Source organism: Mustela putorius, unplaced genomic scaffold, assembly GCF_011764305.1.
Source record: "Mustela putorius furo isolate JIRA1106 unplaced genomic scaffold, ASM1176430v1.1 tig00000127_pilon_pilon_pilon, whole genome shotgun sequence".
In the NCBI taxonomy this organism is placed as follows: Eukaryota; Metazoa; Chordata; class Mammalia; order Carnivora; family Mustelidae; genus Mustela; species Mustela putorius.
In genome coordinates this window covers 6,502,172-6,527,378 of record NW_025421288.1, presented here as the reverse complement: position 1 = coordinate 6,527,378, position 25,207 = coordinate 6,502,172, and the positions used below count along the sequence as shown (strand labels likewise).

General features: G+C 39.8%; 1 protein-coding gene across 1 annotated transcript; it reads right to left on the bottom strand.

The window, feature by feature from the left end:
• Positions 1 to 293: 293 nt before the first annotated feature.
• On the bottom strand, positions 294 to 22,915 carry MS4A12 (membrane spanning 4-domains A12). The gene is made up of 7 exons (XM_004770465.2): positions 22,794 to 22,915; positions 13,980 to 14,259; positions 10,369 to 10,506; positions 9,709 to 9,765; positions 8,064 to 8,180; positions 3,304 to 3,414; positions 294 to 3,116 (listed from the first exon to the last, which is right to left on the bottom strand). Exons 2-7 carry the CDS (start codon positions 14,241 to 14,243, stop codon positions 3,015 to 3,017), a joined length of 789 nt encoding a protein of 262 aa, XP_004770522.1. The 5' UTR covers positions 14,244 to 14,259; positions 22,794 to 22,915; the 3' UTR covers positions 294 to 3,014.
• Between the last annotated feature and the right edge of the window lie 2,292 nt (positions 22,916 to 25,207).

Here is a 25,207-nt window from a genome sequence, read left to right as displayed (position 1 = left end):
ATTAAAAAATATGTAAAATCTTAGTTTTAGGTAATGGCTTAGCACAGTGTTTGGTCATGAAGTAGTAATATATTTTTTTGAGCAAATGAATGCATAAATTAGTAAGTTTTTAGATAATCCAGAATGAAAATCCATAAAGCCTTCAATAATTTAGGATCAGTATTTTAAGTAACTTAGTATTAGTATTAATAATAAGCATATGACTTCTGTGCTGGAGTATAGTATTTCTACTCTAGTCACTTTCTTAGGTCTTAGGTCACAGGTTCATTTTTAGAAAGCTTAGAAGATTTAACTTAAAATTAAAGTCTGATTTTATTTTTCACAGGAAGTCTAACACTTAGATGACATAAGTATCCAAGGAATAGAATTTTTGTTTTTCTCAAGCACACAGAATAGTGCCCTGTAGAGTAGGCACTAAATCAATTTTGATTAGTCAATGAATGAATACTTTACCCAGTTGCATAAAAACATGATTACATTGTTTGAAATGAATCCACTACATAAGAATATTATGCTTACAGCATAGTTAAAATTGTAAAGGTTTGCAGTCTTGTTTTTTACAGTGTAAGAAGCCTCAACTTAAAATACAATCTTGGGTGGTTGAAACCCAAATCTATTAGCATCTTTTAACTCTCTAGCCAAAAGAGGAGTTGGGGGCCAAATCAATTGACACTCTAGATATTGAGTTAAGGGACTCTCAGGTGAGATTAAAAGTCACAGGGTAACTTTCAGGTGGCAAGTGCTGAAAGTAATCGTATTATATTACTAAACCCCTTTTCACCCACCAGAGAGTTAGGTAGTTCCTTCCACATTTACCACAGGTTTACTGTTGAGAAACAGGTTTGTTTGTTTTCTTGTTTTGGAGCTACAAATCTCTGCTTCTATCCCAGACAATAAGAAGAGTGGGAGTAATGGTTAGGAGCACTGCCTGAACTTGGGAGCCGGACTGCCTGGGTTCAAATTCATCCTTCAATCTTTGCTAACTGCTCATCCTAATGACAAGATTTAATCTCTCTGCTTTAGTTTTCTCATCTGGAAAGGATGCTGATTATAGTACCTGTTTCACAGAGATCTTGTGAGCACTAAGTATATTAATTTGTGTAAGTGTCTAGGGATGTGCCTAGCATATAGAGTGGGCTAAATATTTGCTGTTACCATTAGTACTACTACTAAAGTAAAATGAAAAATAGAATGTGTTTGATGGAAATTTATTTTAAAAATCAACTTTGCTAGAAATGCTTCTCTTCTGTAAAGCAAGTCTTACTTTTTAAGTCATTTATGTGGATTTGTAGTATGCCACTCCTACAGCCATTTTGGGAGCACTATTTAGTTCCTAGACCCTCCGACCATAGAGCATATGTCTTTATTTTCACTTAGCTGCCAAGCTTCATGGTGAAGGACACAGCATTCCTGATCACCCAAACTGCTAAACAGTTGGGACCCAGGCAGAGGAGGAAATTTGGAACTATGTAATGTTCCCCTGACATAATACATCTGCTTTCCCAGGTACAGGAATTCCATTCTTCTCATCTGCCTCTTCCTTGATTTTGATTTCTCTACCTTTTCTTTCCCTATCTGTTTTGTTCCATTTGGCTTTTAAAAATAACTCTCAAGCTTCAAAAATGGGTGATACTTTGCTATTTCCAAACTGTTTTCACATAATGTTGTCTTATTTGATCTTTCCAACAGCTCTATGGAGAAAGGCAGATAAAAATATTTGACCAATCTATCTGTACTTTTTCCCCTTCTCTTCTTAATCCAGTTTAGATTCATAGTCCATCATTGCAGTAATACTTCTGAAGATACCCCACACTTTTTTGCCCCTTTGGTATTTTATCATCCCCTCTTGCAAAACCCTAATCCTGGACAAAACCAAATTGGCCCTGTATCTGGATTCACATCTGAGCGATCAAGTCTTGACGAAGCAATCAGTTTGTTTGTGCTATAAATGTGTGACCACTTCTTTAAATGTGCCCTTGGTACAGCCTGGCAGTCCTCATCTGTTTCTCTGATCAGTTTATTCTCTATTTCCATTGCTTATCCAAAATCACCCTTTCTGTTCAATATTCTCATTCTACACATGACCCCCACCTTGGGCATGACCTCACTTCTGCTTTGATGGGGATGACATGAGCCATTATAATGGAGCCTCCTACATACTCCGTACCATCTCTGCAAACCTACTGATATAGGCAACAATGACATCCTCCTTTCTTTCATGCAGATAAACCACCCTTCCTCATGACTTAGGCCATGCCTTCCATGTACACTTTTGATTTCTTGATACTTAGACTGCAATCATCCCTTTTCTCTCCTATATTCAGTAGCTTTCTAGTGCATCTGTATTGTTCCCATTGGCTTTTAAACATGCCCATTTTTTTTTCCCATTTCAGAAACAAAACAGCCATAATCTGGATAAAACTCCCCCAGTGTACCATCCTTGGTCTGATCTTGTCCCCTTGCGAATGAGTTTAATGAACATGAAAAATACTCTGTAAATAGAAAGCTTTGTAGCTATCCAGGAGGCAGGATTTGATGAAATCAATGTACAAAGTACTGTGAGCCATTTTCAGTCTTCTGGTCATCCATCTCCCCAGTGTGGTAGTGGTATGTAGGAAGAAACAGTGGCAGGGAAATACATGCAGTTATCTATCATTAATGACAAACTAAGAAAAATCTCAAACACAGTCTTGAAAGATGAGCAATCATCGTGGACAGCAGAGACCAGCTTCTTAAGTTCCTGCAGAGCAGTTTAACTTCATGAGATAGCTTGCTGCTTCTTTTTGTTTTTAGCCAAATTCTTTTATATGATTTTTTAAAATTTATTTTAGGGGGAGGGGGAGCAGGTGTGCACAAGAATGGGAAGGGTAGAAGGAGAGGGAGAGAGAATCTGAAGTTGACTCTGCACTGAGTGTGAAGCCTGACATGAGGCTCGGTCCCAGGATCACAACCTAAGTGGAAACCAAGAGTGATGCTCAACTGATTGCACCACCCAGGCGCCTCTCCTTGTTGTGTTAAGTGGCACGAGTGAGGTGGCCATCATTTCTGGGAGGAGCTGAGAAAACCCCTCGTTCCAAAGGACTGACTGTATACACGTTGGGAATAACCAGGACAGGCTGGAATGAACAAAACAAGCAGCATTATTACTACAATCCTATTCCGTCCCGTGCCCCACCCCATCCCCACCCCATGACTCAAGGACAAAGTGCGCTCTTGTTAACCCGCAGTGGGACTTGGCTGACACTTGTCTGTATTTCCCCAGCACACACTCAGAGTATTTTACAGAGAAAAGGCCCAGCTCACCCTGTTGGTTTTGGTGATTGCTCGTTTGGCAAAATAGGCTGTAGTGCAATTTGTGCAGAATTCCAAGACAGAGAAGATAATCAGCATGGCTGCAATTCCTTTCCCAGAAAGCTGCAATCAGGGAAAAACATACCAAAATCTTGACTAATCACACAAGCTTCACAAAGTTTTTGACTCATCAAATGTGCCATTCTCCTGCTCAACTTCATGATTGTTTTTTTATTATCATCAAATGCTTATTTTAGGGGAATGTGAATTAATTTTGAATTTTCTGCCAGAAAATGCCAGAAGAATTTCTTTTTCTCCACCAGACTATTTAAAAACATTATAAAGGAAGTACCCTTTTTTCCTTTGTGATGGCTTTCTTGTTTTTATAAAAATGTTACCTCCTTATTTAAAAAAATCAAGCTATGTAGAAAACAGTCTTCCCTAGGGGTGCCTGGGTGACTCAGTGGGTTAAAGCCTTTGACTTCGGCTCAGGTTATGATCCCAGGGTCCTGGGATGGAGCCTGGCATTGGGCTCTCTGCTCAGCAGGGAGCCTACTTCCTCCTTTCTCTCTCTCTCTCTCTCTCTTTCTCTCTGCGTGCCTCTTTGCCTACTTGTGATCTCTGTCAAATATATAAAATCTTAAAAAAACTCATCCCTAATGTCACTGCCTAGAAATAAGCAAAATTGAAATTTGTTGTCTATTATTCCCGGTCTCTATGTAGAGGCTGAAAGGCAGATAGAGAAATGGCTGCATGGAGAGACGGCAAGAAAGAAAGCATCACGAAAGAGGCGATGAGAGAAAGAAAGAGATAGAAACATTGTTCTTGAAGAATGGAATGGTTTTGTACTTGCTATTTTGGAGTAAAAGTATTACTTGATCTTTGAAAGAATAGAAATAGGTAAATTAAGTCTGCCAGAGTTAAAAGTTTAGGAATCCATGAAGAAGCTGAAGTACTTTTAAACCGAGTTTCCATTTTAGGCAGTATGAAGTGATTGCTATGAAAAATGAGGCAAGTGGAACTCTCATTTGACATCTCTCTTTTCTTCCCTCTCTTTACATCCCAGTTTTTGGTATTTTTGTGGTTTTTCATGTTTTTTTGGTGGAGGGTGCTGGGTGAACATCAAAAGCTTTATATTCACTTCTATAGCTGTTATTTCTTCAGTTTTTCAGTCTTACAGTCTTAGATGAATATTTAAATGGTCTCATGTCCTCTTATCTCTTTACGTAGTTTCTCCCTGCCTTTCTGAATCTTGATTTAATTTAACCCCTATGTGGTGTAATATTCTCTTTTTTTTTAAGCACCAGTGTGTTATCATTGTTTACTGAGAGTATCTTGTTTTTGCTTATATGCTTGTACAAGAATTTTAAAGGTTGATATTCAGGATCTATAAAGAACTCCTCAAACTCAACACACACAAAACAGACAATTATATTAAAAAAATGGGCAGAATATATGAATAGACACTTCTCCAATGAAGACATACAAATGGCTATCAGACACATGAAAAAATGTTCATCATCACTAGCCATCAGGGAGATTCAAATTAAAACCACATTGAGATATCACCTTACACCAGTTAGAATAGCCAAAATTAGCAAGACAGGAAACAACATGTGTTGGAGGGGATGTGGAGAAAGGGGAACCCTCTTCCACTGTTGGTGGGAATGCAAGTTGGTGCAGCCACTTTGGAGAACAGTGTGGAGATTCCTCAAGAAATTAAAAATAGAGCTTCCCTATGACCCTGCCATTGCACTCCTGGGTATTTACCCCAAAGATACAGATGTAGTGAAAAGAAGGGCCATCTGTACCCCAGTGTTTATAGCAGCAATGGCCACGGTCGCCAAACTGTGGAAAGAATCAAGATGCCCTTCAATGGACGAATGGATAAGGAAGATGTGGTCCATATACACCATGGAGTATGATGCCTCCATCAGAAAGGATGAATACCCAACTTTTGTATCAACATGGATGGGACTGGAAGAGATTATGCTGAGTGAAATAAGTCAAGCAGAGAGAGTCAATTATCATATGGTTTCACTTATTTGTGGAGCATAACAAATAGCATGGAGGACAAGGGGAGGTGGAGAGGAGAAGGGAGTTGGGGGAAATTGGAAGGGGAGGTGAACCATGAGAGACTATGGACTCTGAAAAACAATCTGAGGGTTTTGAAGAGGGAGGGGAGGTTGGGGGAATTGGAGAGGGCACAGATTGCATGGAGCACTGGGTGTGGTACAAAACAATGAATACATTACTTTTAATCTGCTAGAGAATGAAAAAGAATGTTGGTAATACAGTAGACATTAATAATTTTATTTAATTTCAAAATAAGTTAGAAAATATATTTGGTAATTACCTTGCTCAATTTCTCTAATGTTAACCATTTCTAGAAGGTAATAAACACTCAATAAATGTTAGTGTTTGTTAAAAAAAAAAAAGAATTTTATTGGATGTGTTATTCTTGAGTCACAGTTTCTGTTCATCAAAACTTTGTGACATTGCTTCATTATTTTCCCCCATTGAATGTTGCTGTGATGGGGACTGAATCATACTGATTTTTTTTCCAGCTCATAGGTATTGGATTTTTATCCCTAAAATCTTAAAGAACCCTTTGTTCTTTATCATTGTGATAAAGACTCATAGGGAGTCTTCTATAGATAATTGGATATAGATATAGATAATTGGATAATATTTCTTCCATTTTTTTTCTTCCATTTTTAAAAATCTATACCACTGATGTGCTATGGTATAACATGGTTTGTCCTGCTACTTGGTATTTCCTTTTATTGTCTCTGTGTTAAATTGAAAAATGTGTACCTAGAATTGAATTGAATATCAGTTCCTGAAACCCAGTGCTACGTCTGGGACATGTGGTAATCACAGATGAGAGTCACTGTATCATAGCACAGGAATTTGAGCTAAAATTTGAGGGTGTGGCTTTCCAGACAAGTAAGGAATCTAACCATGATAATGAGGAAACTCAGTGTATTCCTGATTTATGTGACTCACATTCAAACCAGGGCACATCTTGTGAGGAAGAAGGAAGGCACATGTGTTTGCATCCATTTTATTATCTGACATGTCTTTTATTCCAATCAACTGAATTGTATCTTTTTCTCAGAATAAGCAATAGGCATCTGAGTGCTTCTGCTGACCAATGGGAATCTTAAGTCTTCTTTCCTTTTTCCTTCCCTTTATCCTTTCATTTGTTCCTTTAGTCACTCTAAGGTATTTGGATAGTTTCCCTACCATTTTTTTTTCTCAATTTTCTCGTTCTTAAAGTGAACAACTGTATATAGGCTTTACTTTTGTTTGGATATAGTATAGGTAAGTTTTCCTTGATTGTGTTTCTACTTAACTACATTGATTTTGTCTTTCTTATTTCCAGTTTCAATTTCAGAGACAGATACTGTTTTATGTTCATTTTACTGAATGCTAACCATGCAGCTGTAGCAGTGAAAGAGATGATTTAGCTGGCACTGAGCACAATTCTTGCTATTGAATGTAGACTTCACCTTCTCTTTCTTTTGAGAAATGTCTATACTAATACCTGCTACAAGACCAGAGGTATATTCTGTTCCTATGGATTTCTGCTAATTTCTCCACGTTATCAAGGGGTACTGAAAGATGTTAATTCTGGTGCTCTGCTTTTCTTGAGGTCCTGGGGTGCTACACAAGGGCTTTTGTCATTCAAATTTTGCTTTATACTTTCTTTCTTTTTTTTTTTTTAAGATTTTATTTATTAGAGAGTGAGTGAGTGCATGAGCAGAGGGAGGGGAGAGGAAGAGGGACAGGCAGACTCCTGGTCGGGTGGTGAGCTGGATGCAGAGCTCAGTCCTAGGATCCTGAGATCATGAACTGAGCCAAAGTCAGTCACTTAACTAAGCCACCCAGATGCCCCTGCTTTATACTTTCTTGGAACTGGCTGCTTTCCACTTAAGTCTTCTTAGCTCTAGATTGGAGAACCTTAGTGAGACTTGTCCGTATTTTTTGGTGTCCTGCTTTTCTTAGGTTTGTTTCTGGGGAATAGAAGACAGGATTAGGTGATGTACTTTCTTCTACTACCTCGAGACACAGCAGACTCTTTTGGTTTTTTACTTGGATGCTAATTTAAAAGGTAGTTTTTGAGTAATTTTTGTTTCTTGGTTTGGTATTATAGAGGATAAATTTTGTGTTCTTGCTCTTTCCTTCTTACTTACCAAGAAGTTGCCTCATATTCTTGCCCTCTTATAAGTGCTTCTGTACACTTTCTCCACTCTTGGGGTAATTGTCAGAGTCTATGCTTTGTCTAATGTGATTATGAATGAACAGTTCTGTCTTGAGAACATTCAGAGGCACGTGTTTCATTTTGAAGTTGTTTCATTCTTTGAGTTTCTCTAATGAAAGTGAAATGTCCTTGTTGTAGCCAGTTGCCCCTCATCCCATACTTACTCTAAAATAAAACTATGCAATAACTTGACTATCTTATTTACATAGAGTTTAAAATTTTTGGAAAATTCTATCTGGGTATCTTTAAGTGTCCTTAGGTGTTGTCCCATTGTTCACGTGATTAACAGTGAGACCAATAAAGGATGTCCTTTCTGCCCGACTTTGTCTGTAGAGATAGCCCTCCCACTTTTTCTGCAGTCCTAGAGATCACATGATCAGAAATAGGGCTGGAATAGAAAAAAGGATTTTCCACTAGGGCTACTATACAGTCATCAGAGGTGAAAAAAATGGACCCTCTGTGCGAGAATGTAGGGGAGGCACATGGTAGATCATGGGATACTTACAACTGCCCAGTAGTCTTGGTTGGGTAGGCCATTGATGCTCACATCCACCAGCAGCAGAATCACTCCAATGAAGGCAAAGAAAGTACTGACAATGTTCATTCCTAAGCTGCTTTTGATCTAATGGAGATGACAGGAAAAATAAATCATATAGGAGAAAAAAATTGAATAAGTAAGAAACAGTTAATGTAATGGTTCTTAATCTTTGAAATCTTGAAAAAATTTTTGAAATTAAGATGACTTTTCTTTCCTTTGCCTTTCTGAGTTTTCATGAAAACTACTCTGTATGCAGCCTAAATGTAGTGTACTTCTGAAATCGGTAGAAAAATGTAAATAATACAAAGTAGAAGCTAATCTGTTGGGGTTGCCTAAAAGCCTCACACACAATAACAATTTTTTCCCCTTTAAAGTAATAAAACAACAAATAAACCATTAATGAGCATTTTTCTGTGACAGGCACTGTGTTTAAATCATTTAAATACAGTATCTCAAGAAGCTCTTACAATGACCATATGATGTAATACTATGTAGCATCCAGTTTTATAGATGGAAAAGTATGTATGCAAAAACATCTTTGCTGATGAAATTAGAAATTGATGAAAACCCTGAAGTCTTTCTAGGGACTAGATTAAAAAATCCAGATTTAGAATGAGGAACTCATTGGGCTTTTGTGGGTAGAAGTGTAGGGTAGAGTACAAAACTTTCTTGTTTCTACAAGAAGATTTTGACATGTTCTGTGCTGGGACAACATCAGAAAGATCCGTAAATCGTCCAGAGAAAGGATGGTCTACTTTTTTTTTTTTATTACAACAGAAGTGGTTAATTGGGATTAGGTTGATTTAGTTTAGTTTAGCCTGGTCTTTAATCTCTAGCCTAATGTTTAGTGTCTAGTTTAGTGTCTGTTCTAGCCTCTAGTCTAGTCTCTGGTATCTAGGAGAACACGAACAGCGTGATTCTGTGTTCCCATTTTTCCATTCTTTCCTCTTGTGCTGGAGTAAATATAATCTTGAAGCCACCTCTGCTCTAGTTGTCACCATTTCTTGGCAAATCATTTTCTTTCTCCTGTTTCAGAAGTAGACCAGGAAATTGCAAAAGTTGGAGAGCTGTGACCAAGAAAATTGAGAGACCTGTCTCAGTGATTATTTTTATAAACTCTTTTTGTGTATCCAGTTGGTGCTGTTAGTGATGATTTAACATAAAACAAAAGTCAAATCTGAGTAAAAATAGGCAATATGTGCAAATAAAAAATAAAAATACAAACCAAGGCAGAACTGAGAAATGGCAAATGAATAATAGAGTCTTTGATAGTGAAGCGGCAGGTGGGTATTTCCTGGCTCCTATATTCTGCTTTGGGCTTCCCCTAATTCAGTGCGACCCAACTGAGCCAGGTAGCCTTTAGGGTAAAGCTCAACAACCTTATCTATACCACTTCTCACTTTTGTGATTGAAGAATCAGAAGGGGCATTTCTGAGGGGCAAATTTTGTGGACCATTCTGAGGCACACATACCATGGAGGCAATCAGTAGAAGTAGTTTTGGGAAAAAGTGCTTCCCTTTGCATTTGTTGAATCCACTTTCTCAATTTTCCTCTCCAAATCAATTAAATGAATCTTCAGAAGAGTTTAATAAGTAGAAACATTCTGACTTACCAGAGTAGGAGAAAGCTTCTTGGATGCCAGTATAGAGAGAGTACCCGTAGTAATGAACTGTAGAAACAGACACATTTATTTATGAAAGATGGGTTCTTCAGTCCTGGAGCTTCTCTCTTTGTAGGAAAGACTGGTCTATTTATATTCATCTAGTTTACCTATCAAAAATTCCTCTCATACTTCTCCATTTTTCTGGAGAAATCTTCAGAAATTGTTTCAATTTGACTTCTCCCTTTTTTTCTCCCCTTAGTTTCTTACATGTAAGGAGCTTATTCTTTTGTGAGCTTACCTTGTGCTGACGGTCTGTGAACTCGTAGCTCAGTCTCTTGTCATTATCAGTTGCATAGTTTTAATCATGCTCCCCATCACCTCCTTTTGCCTCTCTCTACCCAATGCATACATTTCCATCTTAAATGTAAACAGGAAGTAAAAATTTGGCTTCTTGGTTACTGGATCAGGGTAAACTTGAGGGTATGAGTTTAAGCTGCAGGTTAAAATGGAGAACAGAAGCTCTCCCTTATTTATACCCAACCAGAGCTGTTATTTCTCAATTTTTCAGATGATCAGATGTGAGGCTGATGAGAAAATGAGCTATGCATAGGCTAGGAGTAGCTGTCCTCAATAAACTGAGATGGATAAGTGTTGTAGCAGCTTACTCACAGAGATGCCACCCCAGAACGGATATCCACTAATAAGAGCAAGGGAAGCAAATCCCAAAACTGATCCATAAACGGAGTACATGAAGCCCAAGATAGTTCCGAAACCAATGTGCATCAATCCAATCATGATCTGGATTGCCTGAAAAAAGAAAACAGACATTTTAAAGTTGTTTCTTCATTTACAGTCACTAATGAGACATTCCTGACATTGCTGCTGCTGCTTATTTATTGTACCCTCTGTCAAGATCCACGAATGTCCTTTAGGCATACATACCTTTACAGCAGGAGGTGAGCCATGAAGAATTTGGCATATACTGGCACAGGGCCTTCCTCGTGGGCCTCGTTTGAGGTGTTTGGGTGGCTTGTAAGGGTGGCCAAGGAGAGCTCTTCAGAAGGTGCTACTGATTAAGCATGCATTGGTGTCTCCGAAGAGCCTCTAAAAGACTCTCTGAAGAAATGCTTTAATTGTGACTTTGATGGCTATTTCAGATGGACCTGTTCTCTGCTTGGGAGATTCCAGTTATGAGGATGATATCATGAAGGAAGTCACAAGGGGTTTACGGGGCATTAACTACATGCTTGAGAGAGTCTCAACACTTTACATTTATTTTTTCATGTAATCTTCCCAGCAGCTGGATAGAGACACAAAGATGCCTGTTTCTGTCTTCTCAGGCTGCTACAAGAAAGTACTGCGCTACCCTCTGGGTAGCTTATAAACAATAGAAATGTTTTGCTACAGTTCCAGAGGCTGGGAGGTTCTAAGTTCAAAGTACCAGCGTGGTTGCCTTTTAGTGAGGGCCCTCCCCCTGGCTCCTAATGGTGCCTCCTCACTGTGTCCTCACATAGTGGAGAAGGGTTCACGATCTCCCAGGAGCCTTTTTCATATGCCCGTTCCTGAGAGCTCCACCTTCTACTAGTAAGTACCTCCTCAAGGCCCATGTCCTAACACTATCATTGTTAGGGTTAGGATTTCAACATAGGAGTTTTGGGAGGTCATTCAGAGCATAGCAGTGTCCATATGGTTACTGAGGGGCCACAAATTGATTCCAGAACACATGCCTTTTAACTATTAAATACAGCTTTCCCTCGGGCTCAGCTCCAGCTCTTCCATGAAGTTGTCTTGAGTATATTAGTCAATTTCAGCTATCTTTTCTCTTTCTAAATTTCTGTTTTATCTTATGTAAATTAGACATCTTATTACTTGGTTTTGTAAGAATTTTTATTGTTCTTTTTTTTAATTGCAGGCATGTAAATATTTTCTTATTGGCCAAGACATATTCTCAAAGATGAGATCTATTTTGTACCTCTTAGGGCACCTTATTTCATCCTGAATAAACATATTTGTGGAAAGTAAGTGTTTCTAGTTTGGGCCAGAAGCTAACTGTAGGTTTACCATTGGTTTCTTCCCAAGCTTACATCTTACCTGTCCAAGAAAACTGCAAATACAAACATTGCTGTGTTTATTTCTTTAATAACTTGCTATTGAATACAGTTATTAAGTTGAAACAGTTGGAAAAAATCACAGCTTCCTAAATAATGCTAAGAGATTAATATTTTCTTTGACTAATGAATTTCTTTGAGAATAATAAAAACTATGAATCTTCTTGAAAAACTCTTGTCACACATTCATACAGACACACAAAATCTTGTTACACATCCATACATACACACACAATACTGTTGCACAGGACTTCAGAGGTGTCACAGGCTAAAGCCAGTCATGGATCTCAGTTAAAGAACTCCTGAATTAGGCATTATAATTGGTTGTTACAAACTCTTCCTTAGAGCAGCAATTGAGTCATCTGGCCAAAGACTTCTTATTCTCATCCTTGCCTTCATCTTGATGACAGTCAGATACTGGATTAGTACTGGCTTACTTTTCTCTTAGTATAACACTGGCTATACTATTTACTTACCAGACTTGCCTGCAGGCCAGACAGTAATTTGGACTTTTGGCCACTGAACAACTTTGAGTTCTGAATCAATTAAGGCAGATGCTCCCCATCCTACCACCTAAAGTCCCTGCATTGTTGTGGTGACTGGGAGCTACTAATAGCCTAAGTGTATAATCTTTAGGGAGAAGTATTCTGCCAGCTGGAACTTTTAAAAGTAAAACAGCATCTGTCACTTTAAAGTGCTGTTCTTGAGTACCTCTTCGTTGCCAGGCAGAATGCTCCAGTGTTAGAGTACAAGCCAGGACTTCTGTCTTCCAGACTCACAAGGTCTGGCCTCCACCCTTCCTCTGCTCTCCTCGAGGCTACAGCCTCCCTCCATCATACTGTTCTACTTTACTGGCCTCCTCCCTGTTCATCAAACACAGCACCCACATCTTCCTCTAATGATCCTCCCAACTTTGCCTGGAAGCTCTTGTCCTGGTATCTGTGTCGCTCGTTCTTCCCTTCATGTCTTTGCTCAAATGTCATCTTCTCAGGAAAGCCTCCTCTGATCAACTTGAAATTGCTCCCCATACCCTTCACTGCCTGGTACTAACCAGCCCTTTTACACTTTATTCTGTCCACATCATTTATCACCTTCTAACACATCGTGTACTTTAGTTCTGTTTTATGTTTATAGTCTGAGCCTGCGATTCTGATCTAGATGAGGGCACCTGTGTGGGGTTGGCTTTGTGGGGTCCCAGTTTGTCCCTTTGCTCAGTGGGAGCAGGGGATTTTCTTTCTCTGCCAGGAGGAGAATCAAAGCCACCCTCCAAGCCTAGATCTGTCTGCTAGAGAGTGCAATGTTTATTTTTACTTTTCTAAAGTGGTAAAACCTGAAATAGTAGTAAGTAAGTACTTAGTACTTACTTACTAAGTAGTACTAAGATGACTGGACGAGTTTCTGGTACGTAAGGGGCACTCAGTATAACCTACTGAATGCTCTAGCAGAGAAGTTAGAACTGCACACAGGAGAGACAGTACTGTGGAGTGGAATTGTTAGTGGCATGAATGGCGTATCTGGAAAGCACCGTAAAAACTATAACAGTTCTCTCTGTGCAGGTGGAATCTTCATCTACAAGTAGATACAATACTTACATAAACAAGATTATTAGTGTTTGAAGTGCCCTTTGTAGAAGTAGCATGGCAGTTAAGTCATAACGTCTGCACAGGCCCTGGGTGAAAGGCACAGCAAATGGAATGGCTGTGAATTCTTTCCAACCCAGTTCCCCCAGACTGCCCATTTATAGTTGCTTCGGTTTTGAAGGTAGCTATCAATGTTCATTTTAATGTGAATTCACCTGTATACACAAATACCAGGCTTGCAGCTAATCTGAGACAGGATCGAGGGTGCCCAAAGTGTCCTTTGCAGAAGTGAGATCAAGCTAGAAGTATCGGTGTTTCCATAATGTCAGTGTTACTGAATTATCCTGCTGGGAAGAGTACTTTGTCACCTGTTAGAGTCTTGCTTGAATCTAAAATAAATTGAATTCAGGGTAAAGTCTATATGCAGATGAATTATTTCTGCCTTAAAGGGACACAGTTTCCATTAACGTTCAGAACTTTTTAATGATTGGATGTAGGTCATGAGATCATAAACTTTTCTCCACCTATTACTTATAGGTACAATATAACCTTGAAAATGCAAAATTGGAATTCTCACTGTAAGTAGACTTACCCCTAATATCTTTGCTTCTTCTCTAAAGTTTGTGATTGCTGTTCCTAAGGCTGGGTTTAGCACCTGTGTATTTCCTTGACCTTGATGACTGTTGGTGATGATTCCTGGAGACCCGAGGAAGGGAGGCTGGCCACTCTGAGCTTGGTTTCCCAGGTGTATGAAACCCACAGGTTGTTGAAAGCCAGGAGCCATGATGCTGTTTGGCGGGTAAGGATTGAGTACGGTTTCATACATTCGGGGCTGGGTTGTTGCCTGGGATGACATCACTGTGTCCTAAGTACTACAAAAACGAACTGATTAATTTACCCACAAAAAAGTTAAAGAAAATCTTGTCAAATGTCAAATACTATGTAAATACTATAGAGCAAGTGAGCAAATAATAGGCAATGACGACCAATGTAAACATGAACCTCTTTAGACTTTGGAATCTGTATACCCTGGTTCAAAGGAAGTGAAGGAGGGAAAGACAGGAGTGACTTTATTTTCCAGTTCCTATTTGATTTGGTAAAGTATTTATGTATATTCTTCCCTGAGTTTATTGCATCTGAAGGACAACAGAGGGAGGGAAGAGATGGTAGTAGGCAGAATAATGCATCTTCCTTCCCCCGGAAATGTCCACATTCTAATTGAGGAAGCCATGAGTGCGTTTGGTTTCATGACAAAGGGGATTTAAAGTTGCAAATGATATAGGTATGACAGTCAGCTAACCTTAAAACAGGAAGATTTCCTGGGTTATTTGGGTGGGCCTAGCGTAATCACAAAGTCCTTTAAAGTGGAAGAGGGATGTAAAAGAGAGTCAAAGAGATGTGGTGATGGAAGCAGGGTCAGAGAGATGCTGTGCTGCTAGCTTTGAAGATGGAGGAAGGGTCTGGGAGCGGAGTACTAAGGTGGCCTCTAGAAGCCAGAGAAAAAACCAAAAACAAACTTCTTCCTAGAGCCTCTGGAAAAGAATGCATCTCTACCAACAGTGTGGTCTTAGCTTAGTGAAACTGGTGGCCTACGGAACTGTCTGACAATGAATTTGTGTTGTTTTAAGCTGCTAAATTTGTGGTAATTTTTTGCAGCAGTAAATGGAAAACGAATGGCACCAAATACATAAATGGATGGTAAGAAAGGGAGCCCACAGTAAAATTATTTGTAACTACTTTTCCAAGTAGGTATTTCACATATGACCAATTAAATTGTCTTTTTCTTTAGGAAGAATTCTCTTGAGATTCATGATTCATTTTTGTCTTTCAGAAGCACAGAGTATCTCAGGTCCATTTTGGCCAAGAGGAATTTTTTTTTTTTTTTTGGAATTCAATTAGGACAACTAATATGGACATCAATCACTATTTATCCTTGAAAAAAATTATGACACCTAAAAATGTTTGTCTTCAGGAAGGAAAAGAAAAAGGATGTTTTCTTTTCTGAAACATCCTCCCCGAACAATTTTCTTGTACACCATAAATATTAAGAAGGAGTTCTGAATGCCTTCATCACTGTATGAAGTATGAGTAGTCCACTGGCATGTTGCACCACTGGCATTTTAACAGGGACACTTGTTCAGACTGTGTCCTAGAATCCTGAAATTTCAGAGCCATTCCAGTCATACTGTCTTTTACCCTTGGTTTGTAGAAGAGAAATTGAAGCAATACAAGTTAAATGCTGTGATCAAGGTCACATAGAAAACATGTGGCAGAGCCTGGACTAGAAAATTGAGCTCTTGGCTGTGAAGTACCCCCCTCCCCCCGCCACCCACGCTGCTCACTCTGGACGCTTGCAGAACTGGTGTTCCAGGCCAGCCTTGGTGAACTGACTCTGTCCTTAAAACCACCCAGCAGCAAACCTGCTGTCTTCTCATGCTGTGGGGAAGACTAGAAACCAGTCTCACTTTCTGATGATTCAATAATTAAGTTAGTAAGGCCTCTTCTTGTGAGCCTTGAGTGAGCTGTCTAGAGAACTAACATTTTATTAAACCCTCACTATGGTCATAGTAGGGGCTGTACAGTGTCATGCTTTAGAGCATGAATTTGGGATTAGAATCCTGGCTCTGATATCAGCTCTGTATGTTTGGCAAGTTCATTAAACTCTTTTTCTTGTCTGTGAAATGAGGATCCTAAGAGTACCTTCTTTATACGTTTACTTTGCGTACTAAGGAGTTAGTCCATGTAAAGTTCTTAGAATTGTACCTGTTGTAACTGTGTGGTTGGCTACATTATTGCTTAGTGGGTCAGGTATATTCTCTCTCTTAGTCTTTAAAAGCTCCAGTGAGGCAGGTACTAATATCCTCCCCGTGTTAACAGTGAGAGAATTGCATCAGAACCTGTACCCACAAACCTTAATTCTAAGCTGCTGGGATGCTAGATACAACTGAAAAAGGTTGAGGACTCAATGGAAAGGTGGGAAGCACATTTTGGAAACCTCTGATTACAAAGAGATTACTTTTTCATAGTGGAAACAAATTTTAATTCACAAAAGTTTATTTTAAACAAATAGTTCCATAGCTGTGATTCTTGGAGTAACTCCCTATGACTCTCTAATAGCATTTGAGAATAGGAGGTTTCATAACCCATGCATGTGGTGTCTGTGGCCACTTAGTGCTCAAATGTTACCAATCTGCCATCTCCCTAATCCCCAATCCGCTACTTTAATAACCCTGGGGCCTTGATCAATTTTCTTATCTAAATCCATGTTAGTCCCTATGTCTCAGCTATAAAATGAGACTAAGGATGTCATAGTAACTGGTGTGGAGGTAGTTAAGAATGTGGAGTAGTAGGGTTACCCTGTGTTTGCCTTGCCTTTTGATCACAGCTAAACCAACATCCAGCTATTGTGAACAACTAGGAAGATGATCTGAGGATTAAGGAAATAATCTCCGCAGAGGGAGAGAACACAGTGGGTGTGAGGTTGAGAGCTGTGAATTGGAGAGGAAAGCCTCATGGCCGTGATGGGAAGGGAACACTTTTTGTGGAGCAAAGTCAGGGAGAGGGAGAACGTGAGAGATAGGGACTGCAGGATAGGGACCTCAGGATAAGCTGCAATGAGGAGATCGCCTGGGTCGCCCCGGGAAAGATCGCTCCCCTTCCTGGAGTACATTTGATGAACACTCATGAAAGAAATTGAAGAAGACACAAAAAGATACAAGACCATTCCATGCTCTTGGATCGGAAGAATAAACATTGTTAAAATGTCTGTACTGCCTAGAGCAATCTATGCTTTTAATGCCATTCCGATCAAAATTTCACTGGTATTTTTCAAAGAGCTGGAGCAAATAATCCTAAAATTTGTATGGAATCAGAAGAGACCCTGAATTGCTAAGGAAATGTTGAAAAACAAAAATAAAGCTGGCAGCATCACATTACCTGATTTCAAGCTTTAGTACAAAGCTGTAATCACCAAAACAGCATGGTACTGGCATAAAAACAGACACATAGACAAGTGGAACAGAGTAGAGAGCTCAATATGGACCGTCAACTCTATGGTCAAATAATCTTTGACAAAGCAGGAAAAAATATACAGTGGAAAAAAGACAGTCCTTCAATAAATAGTGCTGGGAAAATTGGACAGCTATATGTAGAAGAATGAAACTCCACCATTCTCTTACATCATACACAAAGATAAACTCGAAATGGATAAAAGACCTCAACATGAGACAGGAATCCATCAGAATCCTAGAGGAGAACATAGGCAGCAACCTCTTCGATATCAGTCACAGCAACTTCTTTCAAGATATGTCTCCAAAGGCAAAGGAAACAAAGGTGAAAGTGAACTTTTGGGACTTCATCAAGATCAAAAGCTTCTGCACAGCAAAGGAAACAGTCAACAAAACAAAGAGGCAACCCACGGAATGGGAGAAGATATTTGCAAATGACAGTACAGACAAAAGGTTGATATCCAGGATCTATAAAGAACTTCTCAAACTCAGCACACAACAAAACAGATAATCATGTCAAAAAATGGGCAGAAGATATGAATAGACACTTCTCCAATGAAGACATACAAATGGCTATCAGACACATGAAAAAATGTTCATCATCACTAGCCATCAGGGAGATTCAAATTAAAACCACATTGAGATACCACCTTATACCACTTAGAATGGCCAAAATTAGCAAGACAGGAAACACCGTGTGTTGGAGAGGATGTGGAGAAAGGGGAATGCTCTGACACTGTTGGTGGGAATGCAAGTTGGTGCAGCCACTTTGGAGAACAGTGTGGAGATTCCTTAAGAAATTAAAAATAGAGCTTCCCTATGAATCTGCAATTGCACTGGGTATTTACCCCAAAGATACAGATGTAGTGAAAAGAAGGGCCATCTGTACCCCAGTGTTTATAGCAGCAATGGCCACGGTCGCCAAACTATGGAAAGAACCAAGATACCCTTCAATGGATGAATGGATAAGGAAGATGTGGTCCATACACACTATGGAGTATGATGCCTCCATCAGAAAGGATGAATACCCAACATTTGTAGCAACATGGACGGGACTAGAATTGCTTATGCTGAGTGAAATAAGTCAAGCAGAGAGAGTCGATTATCATATGGTTTCACTTATTTGTGGAGCATAACAAATAACATGGAGGACCAGGGGAGATGGAGAGGAGAAGGGAGTTGAGGGAAATTGGAAGGGGAGGTGAACCATGAGAGACTATGGACTCTGAAAAACAACCTGAGGGTTTTGAAGGGGCGGGGTTTGGGAGGTTGGGGGATCCAGGTGGTGGGTATTGGAGAGGGCACGTATTGCATGGAGCACTGGGTGTAGTGCAAAAACAATGAATTCTGTTACGCTGAAAAAAAAAAAAACGTATTTTGCCTCTCCAAGGACAGAAGTCCAGCTGGAAGCCAAGAGCAGTGCTCAATAGCAGGGTCAGATGTGTGTGTGGAAGGCAGAAAACCTCTTAAATTTTCACCATGAACCCACAATAGGCTTAAACCTCTGTGTGCATGCCGAGTGGCTGCTTTTCTGTGGCAGAGCTGAGCAGAGAGCAGAGACATGGGCAGATCACAGACAAACCGGCTGCTGATTTCCAGTGTCTGCCACAGTAGATTCAAGCCTCTTTCTGATTGCTTTTCTGGGACAGGATGGAATAGGGGACCGAGTTGCACATAGATGGCTGATAACCTGGTTCCAGGTTTTCACTGAGTGTTACAGTAAACTCTGGCCTCCATGCATGCACTGTGCAACTGCTTTTCAGGGACAGGACAGTGCTGGCCATGCTGCGAGGCTCTCCTCTGAAGTTGGGAGGCCAGGCCTTGCCAGGCCTTTTAAAACTTGGGAGTTTTGCATCCAAGCCACCAGCCAGAGATAAAATGTAAGAGCTCTGTGGTGCCAGGTGTGCTGATGGCCCAGAAACAGATAGGTTAAGGGCAGGGAACTGATGAAAGTCCAGGCCACAGGAGATTGGTCACTTTTATGAGAGGGCCTCCTGAAAAGCAGTGACCGGTAGTTCTGCTCCCTGGGACAAGAGGGCTGGGTGACACCATATTCTTCTTCCTCCACTATGCCCCACCCCCCAGCACAGTCTGACTTCAGAGAGAAACACAGCATCTCCAGTGGAGGCTGGAGTCCCCTACACTAAACCCCGCCTCCTGGCAGGGGCATCTTTACAAGGGCAGCTTAGTTTGTGAGCCACCTGAGCAGGCTTCTCCCTCTGCATGTACCAAGTCTACTGATGAAAGAATGCTCCAAAATGTCGGCATCTGGTAAATATGACCAGGCTTGCTTCCTTTAAAATATATATATATTTTTACATTTGTACATTTGTACTGGACCACTTTCTTACACCATACACAGAAATAAACTCAAAATGGGTGAAAGACTTAAATATGAGACAGTAATTGATCAGAATCCTAGAGGAGAACACAGGCTGCAACTTCTTTGACCTTGGCCACAGCAGCTTCTTACTAAACAGTCTCCAAAGGCAAGGAATATGAAAGCAAAAACAAAGTATTGGGACCTAATCAGGATAAAAAGCTTTTGCACAGCAAAGTGAACAATCAATAGAACTAGAAGTCAACCTCAGTAGGAGAAGATATTTGCAAATGACTTATCAGATAAAGGGCTAGTATCCAAAATCTGTAAAGAACTTACCCAATTCAGCATCCAAAAAAACAATCCAATCAAGAAATGGGCAGAAGGCATGAACTGATGGTTCTTTAAAAGACATACAAATGGCTAATAGACACATGAAAAAATGTTCAACATGATTTGGCGTCAGGAAAATACAATTCAAAAGCACAATGAGTTACCACCTCGCACTGTCCAGAATGGCTAAAATGAACAAGTCAGGAAACAACAAATGTTGGTGAGGATAGAGAAGAAAGGGAACCCTCTTACACTGTTGGTGGGAATGCAAACTGGTGCAGCCACTTTGGAAATAGTATGGAGGTTCCTCAAAAAGTAAAAAAAAAAAAGTAAAAAATAGTAAAATTGTTTTGACCCAGCAATTGTACTACTAGGTATTTATCCAAGGGATACAAACATAGCGATTTGAAGGGCCACATGTATTCTGATGTTTATAGCAGCAATGTCCAAAATAGCTAAAAAATGGAAAGAGCCAAGATGTCTGTCTATTGAGAGATTAATGTATAAAATTGTGATATATGTATATAATGGAATATTACTCAGCCATCAAAAGGGATGAAATCTTGGCCTTTTGCAATGATGTGGATAGAAATAGAGGGTACTATGCTAAGCAAAATAAATCAGTCAGAGAAAAAAAATACAATAGGATTTCATTCATATGTGCAATTTAAGGAACAAAACAGAGGAACGTAGGGGAAGGGGGGAAAATATAAGACCAAAACCGAGAGGGAGGCAAACGATGAGAGAGTCTTAACTATAGGAAACAGGTTTGCTGGAGGGGAGGTGTGTGGGGGATGGGCTAACTAGGTGATGGGCATTAAGGATGGCACTTGACGTAAGGAGCACTGGGTGTTATATGCAACTGAAAAATCACTAAATTCTACCCCAGAAACTAAAAATAAGTGTATGTTAACTAAATTAAATTAAAAAAAAAAAGTAGAAGAAAACTCAAAGTGGCCAGTATGAAGATCAGATAATCCTAATTCCTATTAAGCTGTTGAAACTGCCCAGCCTATGGTAAGGTCTTCATAAAAGGTAGCTATCCTTCTGTTATCAGAGCCTAAAGCTAGGTTTCAGAAGTAGATATCATCGGCATATGAAAAGTTTATAATGGAGATTAGACTCAAAAGGTCAATGCCAACACCAAGGAGATAGGAAATGAGAGTTTAGGATACAGAAATTAACCAGACCAAGATTTTTCTTGAGTTTTTTTTTTTTTTTAAGTATTAAAGCAATTAAACAGTTTCTGCGTGTATGTGATCTCATTACCTCCTTCGTTTCCTGTTTTATTTGTTTCATCGAGAAATTTAATATGAAACCTGTGGCTTCTCATTTAATTATCAACATTTTAAAATTTAATATCTGCTATTTACTTTCTGGACTAAGCCCTGTCCTATAAGTTCCATATAGAATCCAGATTATTAATAATTTATAATGATCATGCTAGTCTCAGATTTTTACAGGGTTGGGTTCGGGTTTTATAACAAGAATTAAAGAGCTGAGCCAGTCTCGATCCTTTGACTTTATACCAAAATGACTTAATGTGTAAACAGCTCTACTGGTTACATAGTTTGGCACAGAGGGAAGGAAAAATGCTTGCGGGAATAACTAAGAAATTATTCTGTTGAAATGAGGGTAGTCCTGAAAATGATGGAAGAAAAGGGAAACCAATGAATAGACTGTTTTCATTGATTGCACCTATCATGGAATTTTTTTCTTGACTGTTGGTAAAATACTTACTATCAGTTGTCTTTTCATCTAAGCATTAGAGCAACTGTAATTTTTAAACCCAAGAAACACATCAGAAAATAAGTCTGATGAGATCAGAAGGACAGTACTGATAAAGGACAGAAGGACAAATAAAAATTGGAATAATTTACTTTATTCCAGTTTCTTTATTCCTTCCAAATGAATGTCGCTTTTAACAGTATAGGGTGAATATGACTGCAGTTTTTGAGAAGAGGTTGTAGCAGACAGGGTAGCATAATACCAAATCATTTCTACTGTGTCACCCAAGTACATACATGAATAAAAATACCGACTTAGTGAAAATTAGTGCTATTCCCCACCTATTTTTGTTTTTCCCCCCCATAACAAAGCACCTTAATTAAAATATGCTACCAACGCAATGCTACAGTGTTTCTGGTCCTGTGGTAGCTACATTATCACTCACACTGGGACATTCCTTCCCCTTCTTGATTAATATTTATAGAATGGCATACATTCGAACCTTCTACGTGTTACCTCTCTTGGCATGAACATATTTTTTTAAAAGATTTTATTTATTTATTTGATAGCGAGAGAGCAAAAGCAGAGGGGGCAGCGGAGGGAACAGGAGAAGCAGGCTCCCCACTGAGCAGGGACCCTGATGTGGGGCTAGCTCTCAGGACTCTAGGACCCTGACCTGAGCTGAAGGCAGACGCTTGACCGACTGAGCCACGCAGGTGCCCCTGATTTTCTAATTTTGTTTTTTGAAGTATCTTTTACCTGTGTTAGAGCAACTGACACTCTTTTTTAAAAATTTCTGTCTGGTTTTCATTTATCCCTTGTTTCTTTTCCTGTTTCATCCCTCTCCTGATTTCTTTTCCCTTCATTTATCTACTTGGCCTAATTTAAGAGTCAATATTTGGCTTCATCCCTCCAACCTAGAGAATGAGATGCTGCAGAGAACCCACCCAGACCAGCCCTGCTGTTTATGCCCATTATTCTGGGTGAAAAAGGTAGACAAATAAGTCAATAGACTTACTCTGTTCCTTTGGCACCTGTCTGCTTTCTCTTCTCCAAGTTCTGTGCCAGTTGGAAATGTTTATCTGGGTATTATAGGTACTTTTTACTTCCTTGTGTCAATCCAGCCTGTCTCCTATCTTTATTTAATTCCAAAGTCCTTCTACCCTTGATGCTCTTCTGCCCAAAGTGGATATATAGTCCCAGTTGTAAACTTTGTAATATGCTTGCTCTGCCTTTGGTTTCATCCCCTTTCTCCTGGGAAGCATTTTCTGACACACCCAAACACTTAAGTAGGTATTTTCTCCAACCCCTTTGTACTTTCTGATACTCGGTGTAACATCATACCGCATTTCAATGCCTTTTAAGTTAGAGGAATAAGATTGGAAAATGTAGATAATAAAAAAAAAAGAGAAAGAAAAAAGCATCCATACTCCCACCACTCACACATAATGATATTTTCATTTAGATTTTGTTTTGTTTTTACATCTTTTTTTTGCTTTTGTTCTCTTTTGTTTGTAAATATATATTTTACAGAGAGACATTTATAATTTTGTGAAATCACCAAAGTAGGATCATCTCATAGCTAAGTTTTATAACCTGCTTTTGTAGCTTAATGTTTTATAAACAGCTTTTCATGTCAATAAACACCCAAGTACTGGAATTCATAATAGTGGCATGCTACTACATTTTGGGGAAATGTCTTATTACATTTCAATAACTTATCTTCAAGCCTGTCTCAGATTGACTGAATGCCTTAAGGGCAGAGATACTGGGGTGGGGGTCAATGTCCCATCCCTAGCCCTAAGTATTATACAGTGTCTCAACCAGGATTAGATTCAATGAATATATGTTGAACGAGTTAGTAGAATGAAGAGATTCCTCTTCCATGTTTTCCCTCCTCTATATATTATTAAAGGTTTTCTTTCTCTTGTGATTTTATATTTTTATGTATTTTTCTAAAATGGAAAAACACCTGCTGAAGATTTATTGATGCTATGAGCTAGAAAAGTGACAGTTTCAGAGAATAACATTGCTCAAAGGATGAAGGTGAGTGAAGGGACAAGAAATCAACATTGTTTTAGAAAGACTGCAGAGTCATAGTAACTGACTGGCAAGTGTCTCATGTATACCATGATTCGTGTTATCCAGACAGTGGAAGAAGAATGGTAAAAATCAAAGGTGGGGTTTTTTGTTTGTTTCTGTGTTTTTTTTTTTTTTTAAGATTTTTTTTTGTTTGACAGAGAGAGACGCAGCAAGAGAGGGAACACAAGCAGAGGGAGTAGGAGAGGGAAATGCATGCTTCCCGCCAAGCAGGGAGCCCGATGTGAGGTTTGATCCCAGGACCCTGGGATCATGACCTGAGCTGAAGACTGACACTTAACGACTGAGATAAATGGTGTATTTTTAAAACCTAGAATGCCCTCCCTTCTCTTTTGGTCTTCCAGACCCACCTCCATGCAGTAAATCTTACTTCATAAGACTTCTACATTGTTCTTTTGTTGTGGAAAAATCTGAAACGACCAAGGAAACCGCAGGCAGCACACAGAAATCTGGGAGAACATAGCTTTATTTTTGCCGGCGAGCTCAGCGGGATCGTTTCCCAAAGGCTGAGCACCCAACAAGGTTAGGGGTGAGTTTTTATGGTTACGAGTGATGGGGGATGGTAACGGGATGTTTTCACTGTCCCTCAGGGTAGACTGGCCCCCTTCATGTGGAAGTATGATCTATATGGAGGTGTCTCAGGAGAGTGCTAAATTATCCCAGTGGACTTGTCTTTCCTTTTCTTAACCAAACAGAATGGTCATTTGGTCTTTCTTCTGCCTCAGCAGGAGCAATGGAGAACAGGGGACAGGAAGGGGCTGGGACCCGGGGGTCTCTATCCGCCTCATGTGCCCCCCTTGATGATCTGCAGGGGTACCCTAGAGATCATCAACATCTAGATTTAAGGGACTATATCCTCAGAGGGCGAGGATACGGGTTGTCATGTGTTGAGAGACAGTATTTCCGATGAAACGGACAAGGCTGTAGAGGAGACAAGGACTGAGGGTAACTAGGAGGAGTAGGGCCTACTAGGGGTAATAGCCATGATGTCCATGATTGTGGATTGAAACCCCAAGACATGAGTTCTCCACGACGCTGGATGCATTCCAGCTGGAGCTCGCGAACCTTGGAAGTGACAATCTCGGACTGGTTGACGTAGTAGCAGCAGTCCTCCTGTACGAAGGGACAGGTTCCTCCCTTTTCAGCAGTGAGGAGATCTAGGGCTCGCCGATTCTGGAGGGGTATTGCCTCCAGACTGGAGAGTTGTGTCTGGAGGGATGAATCTGCGATGCGTTCTGTGTCATCATTGAGTTCCTGTGAAAGCTTGAAGTAAAAGTTAAGGGAAGTCCTGAGGCCCGATGCGCCAGTAGGTATGCCTGCAAAGACTTCGGC